At 40.5% G+C, this 11,513-nt stretch overlaps 1 protein-coding gene across 1 annotated transcript; it reads left to right on the top strand.

The window, feature by feature from the left end:
* Nucleotides 1–620: 620 nt before the first annotated feature.
* On the top strand, nucleotides 621–8,806 carry LOC121644935 (putative ferric-chelate reductase 1). The gene is made up of 7 exons (XM_041993201.1): nucleotides 621–700; nucleotides 1,238–1,332; nucleotides 2,425–2,631; nucleotides 3,778–3,882; nucleotides 4,023–4,164; nucleotides 4,279–4,365; nucleotides 7,850–8,806. The coding sequence occupies exons 2-7, from the start codon at nucleotides 1,240–1,242 to the stop codon at nucleotides 7,900–7,902; spliced, it is 687 nt and encodes a 228-aa protein (XP_041849135.1). The 5' UTR covers nucleotides 621–700; nucleotides 1,238–1,239; the 3' UTR covers nucleotides 7,903–8,806.
* The last annotated feature ends 2,707 nt before the right edge of the window (nucleotides 8,807–11,513 follow it).

Here is an 11,513-nt window from a genome sequence, read left to right as displayed (position 1 = left end):
ACTCTCAGTCTCAGTTTCAATCAACTTTCTGAAGTCTAAGAATCACTCCTACTCCTCCACATATTTAAGAGACCTCCATAGGTGTCATAAGTGGTTAGGAGGTGCCTGTAGAGCAGGGCTATTCAACTCGGTGCCACAAGGGCTGCAATCCAGCAGGTTTTTAGTGTCTCTCTTCTAATTCACCTGACTCCAATTAATAAGCTGCTACACAGAACTTCACAGGCTGTAGGATTCCTTTCATTTGAGTCAGGTAAGTTAGAGGAGAAAGGCTTAAGGCGCATTTAGTTGTTTTGCAATTTCCTTCCATGTGTTTCTTTTATCACGGCTTGCAAGCATTTTGCTGAATTTCCCTTTTATGATGTCCTTACTTTAGCCGACTAATACTACAAGTAGGAGTATCTCCCAGTTCGGTTTTTCTTTTTGATTCCATGTTGGTTTTGGCTGTGTGGACTGTGACTGCGGTAGAAGTAGAGCAGTAAATTAACTGCATACCAGTTTCAGGTTAATCGTCTCATTAATGAATTGGAAAGGAAAGGAAAGTGAACATGCATGGTCATACACACTCCTCCTCCTCCTCCTCTCCTGCGTCAGGGCTAATATAAATATTGCACCTGCAGGGATCAAACTCAGAGGAGCTGAAAGAGCTAAACTTTACATCAAATATTCCTTCAGGTCAACATTTAACCTTTACAGCACCGAAGTAAGTCTCTTAAACCTTAATCACACATGAGGTTGGTTTTCATTATTTATTTGTATGATTATAGAAAGTCAGTTTTGCTTAATTTTTTTAATGCATATAAATTAATTTAAATTAAATTTAATACTTTGAAAAATAGTATTAATCATTTGGAAAAAAGATTTAAATAAGTCTGACAAATTGGTACTACTGGTACTACTATTTATAGTATAAAATATGTTTTAATTTGATTTCTCATATATATATATATATATATATATATATATATATATATATATATATATATATATATATATATATATATATATATATATATATATATATATTGCTTTAATTTACTATATGGAAATTATGGAATTTATTATATATTATATTATATGGAACTGAAATTATTCATTCAAATGTTAAATTAAAAAAAGTTTTAACATAAAAAGTCTAGAACTTTTTATCTTTAAAATTTTGCAAAAGAAAAATGTAAGTTTTTTTTTATCTGCTTCATTTACATTTACTCTTCTGTCTCAATGTGTTTCATCTTTGCAGAAATGGAGCAAACATTGATCCTGTTGTTCACCACAGTGATGCTTTTTGTAGCACCAGGCGTCAATGCAGATTTGTCATTTGCAGCTAATCCGCAGGTTAGTTCTCTTTTCCCATGGGCCGGGGTAGGGGTCATATCCTGACAGGGAAACGCTTCTCTATACAAGACCGGAAACGAGATGTTAACCCCTTAACTCCCGGTAGCAAAGGCTGGAGGTGCAGGTGCAGTCAAGTTAAGAATGAAAGGTTCGAGAAATTATAGGCCAGAAATTTGGATAATGAAACACTGAAGGTGCATGGATGGAAGTTATTGTGCATATTGTGAATATTTCTATCTCCTCACCATCTAGAAGCTGTGAGATTCTAATCCTGCTTTCTGTCTGTTCACCTGATGCTGATATTCATCACATATTGTTCCTTCTGTGTTTAGAAGGAAGCAGCTTCACAGCTTTAAATTAATCCTGCTGACTTTTTACCTTATTAGTTAGTAAATCCTAAATATTCATCCTTCTTTGTCATAAATATTTGATTTTATAAATATATACAAAGAAATATTTTAACTGTTGCTGTTTAAAGAGAAAACTGCTAAATCTGTTTGTGTTTAGTGCAGGGGTCTGCAGCCTTTCCAAACCAAAGAGCCATTTTTCCCTCAGCCAGCTATATAAAACTCCTTTAGAGCTGCAAATGTTACGAGTCTTTTCAAAAAGGCAACTCAATATATATATTTTTAATGAAGAGTCACCATAGGAAATTTGTTATTCATGAAGAACCACATTTTTATTTCCATTTTTAGGTTTTAAAATAAAGAAAAACATAAAATCTTTATAAAAAGAGGATAGACACACACACACAAAAAAAAGTCCCTGCTTTCCAACTTAATGACAAGAAAAACAAATTTAAAGAAATATTTTAGTCACGTATTTAGAGGCATTGTGGAAGGTCCAGAGAGCCACTTGCAGCTCCAGAGTTGCAGGTTGGAGACCCCTGATGTAGTGTTTGTAAACCAAAATTTACTACATTTTCTTTATATAGCCATAGGCCTTCTTTTAAAGGAAAGAGACATTTTCCGCGAAACAATGCGATTAATCGCGATTAATCGCAACATGTCTTGCAATTAATCGAAATGAAAAATTTTAATCATTGCCCAGCACTAATATATATATTGTTATGGTTTCTATGTTGTCTACCAGTTTAGCATTACACGGACAGGGTGTGCAGTCACCAAAGTGTGTGTGAGTATACCGGATAGCTGTGACCCTGCAGGAAATGGCGTATGTCTTTTTGGATCTGTGCATGCCAGCACCCCAACGCCTCCAAATGGTACCCAAATGGCCTTTGAGCTCAGTGGAAACTCCTCTGGATTCATCGCTCTGGGGCTCACCTCGAATGCATCTGTGGTACAACACAACACTTTAGTTGAAATCAAGTTGCTATTCCTTAAAATCTGAAGTGTTTTAACTGTAATATCAAATTAACAAGAAAGAGAATTGTGTGGTGAAATTAAGTAAAAGACATTGTTAATGATTAAGTAAAAGTTAGCAGTTTGAGTTGTCTGGTGGTGGTGGTGGTGAGGTGGAAAGTTTAATAAGGTTTAAAGTTTTTTTTTAAAGTTTAATGAGGTTAAAGTTTAAATTTAAATGTCTCTTATCAAAAGTGATATAAATTTAAATGATGGGGAAAAAAAATGTCAAATTTCATAATTCAACATTTGCCTTTTTGTTTAAATCCCTAAATGTTCATGCTAACACTAACAAATTTTCAGTTGACTCTTAAAAGTCTGGGGATTTAAGATCAGATTTAATGTTATCCCATGTGGTGTTAACAGCGAGTTAACCATGCACAGGAGCATCCCAGTCTGTACGATCTGTGTTTAAGCATTAATAATATACACCCAGCAAATATTGTACCAGGGTTATTAATAACTAAACTCACACAGCGTCACTTTTTAATGCCGCACCCTGTTGTGTCCATGTTGTTTCAACTTGTATCTTGATTAATAGCAAAAATCACACATGCAAACATTTGTTGAATTTGATACAGTTACTGATATTTTCAGACTTAAAATGTTAAAAATTGACTTTAGAAGTAATCTCTGACAAATTAAACAGCTGTTTTTAGAGTAAAAGATTAAGGCATTGCATTAGTTTCATCCAACAAAATATTTATAAAATAATACAAATCATTTATATTCCTTCAACATATCTGTTTTTAACTAAAATGTACTCAGCTAAATTTAATTTTAAGAAATGGAAAATAAAAAACAGTCAAATATGTTTTAGCTTTGTATATCTTAAATATCATGCAAACTAAAAGGCTTTCAAAAACAATGTGAAGGCGTAGTATGAAGAAAGAAGCTGTCTGTTACATGATGTTGTAGATATGTACAGTACGGACAAAACTGGAAAGGTTGGAAACTCAAGTATCATGTGCAGTACTTCCTCATTTTATTTACTTGACTCTAACAGAGACATGATGTTGACTTTCCTCCTTGTGTTCACTCTGAGGATCCAGCTCAACCTTTGATGACTGCTGCTGTTTTTCAGGGTACCTCGATGCTCTTTGTCTGTGCTCAAAACAGCAGTGGGTCGTTTTTCTTCCAAACACAGACTCGAAACAACATAAATAACACGCTCACATCACTAGACAGGGTGAGGCCTCCACTTCACTGAAATGTGAAATTAACACTCTCCAGATTTATCCTCCATGTAAAACATGAGGCAAAATATTTCATTCATCAACTAAATGTTCTTTATGTCCTTCTGCTTTTCCTTTCATTTAACATTTTCAGACTGTAACACAGATCCAAGGCAAAGTAAATGGTTCAAGTATTCAGTGTGGGTTCACTGTTCCAAATCTGAACGCCTCTAACACCAGGAGCGCCAGTGATACCACATATGTCATCATCCTTGGGTCTGGAACTGTAAATGGAAGTAAGGCACAGCATTCCACCATACATTTTTTTGTTTTACATAAACATATTTGAGACCATAATTTTAATAAAATGTCATAACAGTGACACCATTTTGTTTCAACACTATCTTCAGACAGTGTTGGGAATTTCACTGCCTCCCTGACCACTGACCCCCTGATCCTGACCAGCAATATTGCCACCACAGCACCACCTTCATCAGGTACGAACCTTCACTCTCATGGTAAACTATGTACTTACATGTTTAAGATCTATGCCCAAAGATGCTCAATTTCAAGGGGATTCAGTAAATTTAAATGGACAATACACAAAATATGCGTAAATCCACATTAACAGTGTAATGTCGGTCCCTGAGGGCCGCTGTCTTGCAGATTTTCCAGTGTTTCCTGCTTCAACAAACCCGACTCAAATGAAATAGATCCAATAGCCTATTAGGTTTTGCACAATGACTCATCAATTTGAGTCAGGTGGTTTTGGAGCAGGGACATATCAGAAACCTGCAGGATTGTGGCCCTTGAGGACAGGAGCTGGGCACCTCTGGATTACAAGATTGTAGACACCTGTGATGCTAATTGGTGGACATACCTTGGATTAACATGTCCCTTTGGTCAAATTATTTTCATTTTTTTCTAGGGGTACCATCATTTTTGTCCAGGCCTGTTTCATGAGTATATTTTTAAAAATTATTCTGTTGAAGCATGGTTGAAAAGCAATGTCTGACTTTCATTGGTTAAATTTCATAGAACTTTTATTTATTATTACCTTTGTCAGATTCAAGTTATTTCTACGAACATTGAGCTTTTCTTTCATTAACCGAAGGGTACCAACAACTTTGTCCACGTGTGTATGCTCCATCACTTACCGCCTATCTTGCCATATGCCATCTTAAACCCTTCCCTCTGTCAATCAAAGTGCATTTTTTGTTTCAAAAGATATTTTTCCTTTGACACAATGAGATAGTGACTGGGGCCATAAACTTAAATTCTATGAGGGTCAGTTAAATCATTTCACAAAAGTAGAAGTGAAGAATAAGAAAAGAAGAAGAAAAAGATTATCTGGTTTTGACAATGGGATAAAATAAAATAAAAATGTTCAAAAGAGGTGAGGAATATTCTGAGGACAACTCAGAGTAGCAGTAATTGTTTAATGTCCTTATCAGGAGTACTCCTGGTAATAATCCTCACCTCTTCCAAAGACACCAGTTCAAGTAAAACTGTTCAGATTGATGGATTTAGGAGGAAATAGAAAAGTCAAAGAGAGATATTTAAAATTGTGGACAAAAAGTAAATTGAAAGCATCAATTGATTAAAAAAATCCATCCATTTTCTGCCGCTTATCCGGAGACGGGTTGCAGGGGCAGCTGTCTAAGCAGGGAAACCCAGATTTCCCTCTTCCCGGCCACATTCACCAGCTCATTCGAAGGGATTCCGAGGCGTTCCCAGGCCAGCCGAGAGATATAGTCCATCCAGCGTGTCCTGGGTCTTCCCCGGGGCCTCTTTCCGGTTCGACGTGCCTGAAACACCTCACCAGGGAGACGTCCAGGAGGCATCCTAACATGATGCCCGAGCCACCTCATCTGGCTCCTCTCAATGTGGAGAAGCAGCGACTCTACTCTGAGCCCCTCCCAGATCACTGAGCTTCTCACCCTATCTCCAAGGGAGAGCCCGGCTACCCTGTGGAGAAAACTCGTTTCGGCAGTTTGTATTCGCGATCTTGTTCTTTCGGTCACTACCCACAGCTCGTGACCATAGGTGAGGGTGGGAACGTAGATCGACAGGTAAATCGAGAGCTTTGCCTTTTGGCTCAGCTCCTTCTTCACCATGACAGACCGATGCAGCGTCTGCATCACTGCAGAGGCGGCACCGATCCGCCTGTCGATCTCCCGCCCCATCCTTCCCTCACTCGTGAACAAGACCCCAAGATACGTGAACTCCTCCACTTGGGGCAGGACCCTATTGCAGACCCGGAGAGAGCATTCCACCCTTTTCCGGCTGAGGACCATGGTCTCGGATTTGGAGGTGCTGATTATCATCCCAGCCGTTTCATCAGTGAGAGCTGAAGATCACCGCCCGATGAAGCCAACAGAACCACATCATCTGCAAAGAGCAGAGACCCAATCCGGAGGCCGCCAAACCGGATCCCCTCAACACCCTGGCTGCGCCTAGAAATTCTGTCCATAAAAGTTATGAACAGAATCGGTGACAAAGATCAGCCTTGGCAGAGTCTAACAATTCCGATTTACTGCCGGCAATGCGGACTAAGCTCTGACACCGGTCGTACTGGGACCGGACAGCTCGTACAAGCGGGTCCGGCACTCCATATTCCCGGAGTACCCCCTACAGGAGTCCCTGGGGGACATGGACGAATACCTTCTCCAAGTCCACAAAGCACATGTGAATTGGTTGAGCAAACGCCCATGCCCCCTCAAAGACCCTGAAGAGGGTGTAGAGCTGGTCCACTGTTCCATGGCTGGGACAAAAACCACACTGCTCCTCCTCAATCCGAGGTTCGACTATCCGACGGACCCTCCTCCCCCCCGCACCCCTAAATAGACCTTACCAGGGAGGCTGAGGAGTGTCATCCCTCTGTAGTTGAAGCACACCCTCCGGTCCCCCTTTTTAAAGAGGGGGACCACCACCCCAGTCTGCCAGTCCAGGGGAACTGTCCCCGATGTCCACGTGATGCTGCAGAGGCGTGTCAGCCAAGACAGCCCTACAGCATCCAGAGCCTTAAGGAACTCTGGGCGGACCTCTTTCACCCACGGGGCCTTGCCACCGAGAAGTTTTTAACCACCTCAGCGACCTCAGCCCCAGAGATGGGAGATCCAGCACCAGCTACCCCAGACTCTGCTTCCTCATCGGAAGACGTGTTGGGGGGATTGAGAACGTCCTGAGTCAAGGTCAACTCCAGAAAGCAACTCCAGAATGGAAAAGGGTCCAGCCCCTCCAAAGGACAGTGGTTCCAGAGCCCAAGCCACTGCGTCGAGATGAGTCCAACTATATCTAGCCGGAACCGCTCAACCTCATGCACCAGCTCAGGCTCCTTCCCCACCAGAGAGGTGACCTTCCACATCCCTAGAGCTATCTTTTGCAGCCAAGGATCAGACCGCCAGGGTCCCCGCCTCTGGCAGCCGCCCAGCTCACACTGCACCCGACCCCTATGGCCCCTTCTGCAGGTGGTGAGCCCTCAGGAGGGGAGGCCCATGTCACCCTTTCGGGCTGGCCCCATGGGCAAAGGCCCGGCCACAAAGCGCTCGCCTACGTGCCCCACCTCCGAGCCTGGCTCCAGAGGGGGGCCCTGGTGACCCACATCCGGGCAAGGGAAACCCTGGTCCTTGCTTTCTCATCATTATAGGGGTGATTTGAGCCGCACTTCATCTGGTCCCTCCCCTAGACACCTGTTTGCCATGGGTGACCCTACCAGGGGCATGAGCCCCAACAACATAGCCGCTAGGATCGTCAGGACGCACAAACTCCTTCACCACGATAAGGTGACAGCTCAGGGACGAGCTGCAAAAAAATACTGCATCAAATTATAGACAGTAGATGTACACCTCTAGAGACCTACAATAAAGTCAACTGCACTTTAATTGCCTTTTTTTAATCGCTTTAACGACTTTAACAGTGCTTTGTGTGGTATAACTTTTACATTTAACTTTAATGCCTTTTTTGTCTTTTCTGCTCCAGCTGTGCTGCTCCTGCTGAGCATGCTCCCACTGTTCTTCCTGAAGACAGCCTGACAAAGACCAGAGATGAAGCTGTAAGCAAATGAAGGCAGCCAGTTTACACACCAACTAAACTGAGTTTCAGAGAATAAAGCTTTTACACTGAACTAATATTAAAATATGAAGTTGATCTTTTTGTCGTATTTTTGTATTTTATAAGCACTTGTAGTTAAAGGAGTTTCAGTCATCAAATACAAAATCTATTTCTTAATTTGTACATATAAATTAACAGATTTTTAATTAAATGTACAAACTATATTATTCTTGTGTTTTAATTCTACTGTGACTCTATCTCTGATCTATTTGTTGACTGTATGAAATAAAACCTTAGCTTACTTACCTGAAAACAACTCAAACTGAGATTTAATTTTTTCTGGGTAATTGGTAATATTTGGTCTTGGGGAGCTGCGCCTCTCGTCATGATACACTCAACAGCCAATGTGATAATGTACATTTAACTCCTTGTCTTGGAGAGGCCATGTCTGTTAAATTCTGATTTCCTGGTACGACCTCTGATCCAGATTTTCAGGTTTGTTGTGTGTGTGTTTTTTTTTTTTTTTTGTGTTTTTTTTGTTTTTTAAAAAACTCCTACATCCCTGAAGTTCTGATATGTGACATAAAACATGTTTTAGTTGATTCTCGCTGATATGCATGAAATAGTTTGTCTGCTGCAAGAAACATCCACTAATGCTTAACTTGGATTTAGGTGACCAAACCACAGCCTGTATTAAAATGTGTGCCGCTGTAACTCACTTCTGCAAACTAACTAAAGCTAACTGAAATAAAGCATGAAATAATGCAGATTCTACTGGATAAAACATGACATCCACACACTCAGTTAATGGAGGAATGGTAAATTCAAGATGAATCAGTCTGTTTTCTGTTTGTGAACTGAATAAATTTTTGCTTTTGGACAAAACTTTTGGTTTCAGATATTTTGTTCAAAAGACAGTACATTAATAAGATGATTTGTACATTCATGAATGATAAAAAATTATCCTAGCTATCCAGAGCACTTTTTCTGTTAGTCCTGGACACATGGACTATATTACTGAGACACCATTATAAAAAAAGACAGGCAGGAAGCGTGTTTCTATTTTGTTTACACCCATTTGGATAGATGTTTATCTAGATGAGCTGTATGACTTTGTTTTTTCATAGCTGTTTCATATCAGAGTATTTACATAGGAGCACAGAGCCTCTGTATATTTATTTAATTTGTACAGTATGTGTTTTGTTTTTCTGGGTAGCGTATTTCACTTTATAAATTTTATCTTACAATCCATTTTAAATTTGAATCCGTTATGTAAATATATGCTGTGTTCCATGTCTCATGTTTCTATCACTATATTATGTTACAGTGCATCCTGAAAATATTCACAGCGCTTCCCTTTTTCCACATTTTAGTATGTTACAGCCTTATTCCAAAATGGAATAAATCCATTTTTGTCCTCAAAATTCTACACACAATAGCCCATGATGACAATGTGAAATTTTTTTTTATTTTTTTGCAAATTTATTAAAAATAAAAACACTAAGAAATCACATGTACAAAAGTATTCACGGCCTTTAATCAATACTTTCTTGATGCACCTTTGGCATCAATTACAGCCCCAAGTCTTTTGGAATATGATGCCACAAGCTTGTCACACTTACCTTTGGGCAGTTTCGCCCATTCCTCTTTGCAGCACCTCTCAAGCTCCATCATTGTTGGATGGGAAGCGTCTGTGCACAGCCATTTTCAGATCTCTCCAAAGATGTTCAATTGGATTCAAGTCTGGGCTCTGGCTGGGCCACTCAAGAACATTGACAGAGCTATCCTGAAGCCACTCCTTTGATATCTTGGATGTGTGCTTAGGGTTGTTGTCATGCTGATAGATGAACTGTCGCCCCAGTCTGAGATCAAGAGCGCTCTGGAGCAGTTTTTTTTTTTTTTTTTTTTTTTTTTTTAATCCAGGATGTCTCTGTACATTGTTGCATTCATCTTTCCCTCTATCCTGACTAGTCTCCCATTTCCTGCCGCTGCAAAACATCCCCACAGCATGATGCTGCCACCACCATGCATCACTTTAGGGATGGTATTGGCCTGGTTTCCTACAAAAGAATTTTGTTTCTTGTGGTCTGAGAGTCTTTCAGGTGCATTTTGGCAAACTCCAATTAAATCATTTTACAAAATAGAACTGAAGAAGAAGAAGAAAAGAAAAAGAAAAAAAAATGTCTGGTTTTGATAATGAGATAAAATAAAATAAAAAAACCATCAAAAGGGGTGAGGAGTATTTTGAGCGCAACTCAGAATACAAGTAATTGTTTAACGTCCACTTTATTTGCCTTTCTCTTTTTTTAATCGCTTTAACACCTTTAACAGTGCTTTGTGTGGTATAACTTTTACATTTAACTTTCTTAATGCCTTTTTTTCTTTTCTCCTCCAGCTGAGTATGCTCCCACTGTCCTTTCTGAAGACAGCCTGACAAAGTCCAAAGATGAAGCTGTAACCAAATGATGACGCAATGAAGGCAGCCGGTGTACACACCGGACCAAACTGTCATGAGGGCTGGTCTGCATTTCCTGCAGCTCCCATAATCAGACACATCTGCTCCACCTGGGCCTCATTAGTTCTCACTCTCCTCACCTGTTCATCTCCCTATTTAATTCCTTCCCAGTCTCTGCTTCCCCGCCAGATGGTCACCAACTATCCTTGTGTGAGATCCTGTGCTAATTACTGTCTCGTTCTAGATCCCTGTTGCCGACCATTGCTTCCTCCATTGGACTTCCCGTTGCCCGATCCCCTGTCGGACTCTCCTGCTTCCTGCCAACCTGGTTTCTGACCCTTTTTCTGAACTGACCACCGATCTCCGCCTAATCCCTCTGCCTGGACCAAGCGACTGCCTTCCTGCCTCCACCCATCCCAGCATTAATAAACTGTTCAAACTGTTCATCGTGTGTGGGCTGAATTTCTGGGTCTTCCTGAGACAACCGTTACACAATATGAAGTTGATTGTTTTGCACTATTTTTGTATTTTATAAGCACTTGTAGTTAAAGGTACGGTGGTTGGGAAGTGAAAACAATATTACATCTATTTCAACACTTTTACATTGTCATTGTGGATAGTGTACGTCTCAGAGAAGATGAGAAACTGAGACGATGATGCTCCAAGCCGGACCGGGGAACAGCTAAGAGATGCAGTCAGGAAAGGGTCACTGCATTCGGTCAGCCAACCCTGTCCTGACCGCTGGTACTTGACAATGAACACTCTATTGATTAATCAAATGAAATAACCACCAAGTAGTTGAATTTATTTCTTTTTCCTGCATATTTGACCTTACAAGTGACTTGTATGGTGACAGAATTAAATGAAGGCTCGAATATTCTCTACAATCCAAGAGCAGCGCGTTTGCTCCTGGAGCAGCGGCTGCAGTGGACAGGAAAGGAGGAAGTGAAATGGTGTTTCGGGGAATGTTCTTTGGATTTTAGTTGTGACCTTCAGCGGACGTTCATGGAACATTTTAAAACAGTTTTCATCTCAACGATCTAGGCAACGTTTTCTGAGCATCACAAACTGTTTCACCAGAACCTTCAGCCTGTTAGTTGTGCACATCTGCAGCTGGAACAGCCTCTCAGTTACTGC

Source organism: Melanotaenia boesemani, chromosome 8, assembly GCF_017639745.1.
Source record: "Melanotaenia boesemani isolate fMelBoe1 chromosome 8, fMelBoe1.pri, whole genome shotgun sequence".
Lineage (NCBI taxonomy): Eukaryota > Metazoa > Chordata > Actinopteri > Atheriniformes > Melanotaeniidae > Melanotaenia > Melanotaenia boesemani.
Note: the sequence above shows the minus strand (reverse complement) of the source record. Positions and strands in the feature narration are given on the sequence as shown.

Excerpts from the sequence above, each read along its gene's own strand:
- LOC121644935 (XM_041993201.1), top strand. The coding sequence starts at position 1,240 with ATGGAGCAAACATTGATCCTGTTGTTCACCACAGTGATGCTTTTTGTA. Across the intron at positions 1,333-2,424 it reads CATTTGCAGCTAATCCGCAG|TTTAGCATTACACGGACAGG; the intron begins GTTAGTTCTCTT and ends GTTGTCTACCAG. Across the intron at positions 4,366-7,849 it reads CACAGCACCACCTTCATCAG|CTGTGCTGCTCCTGCTGAGC; the intron begins GTACGAACCTTC and ends TTTCTGCTCCAG.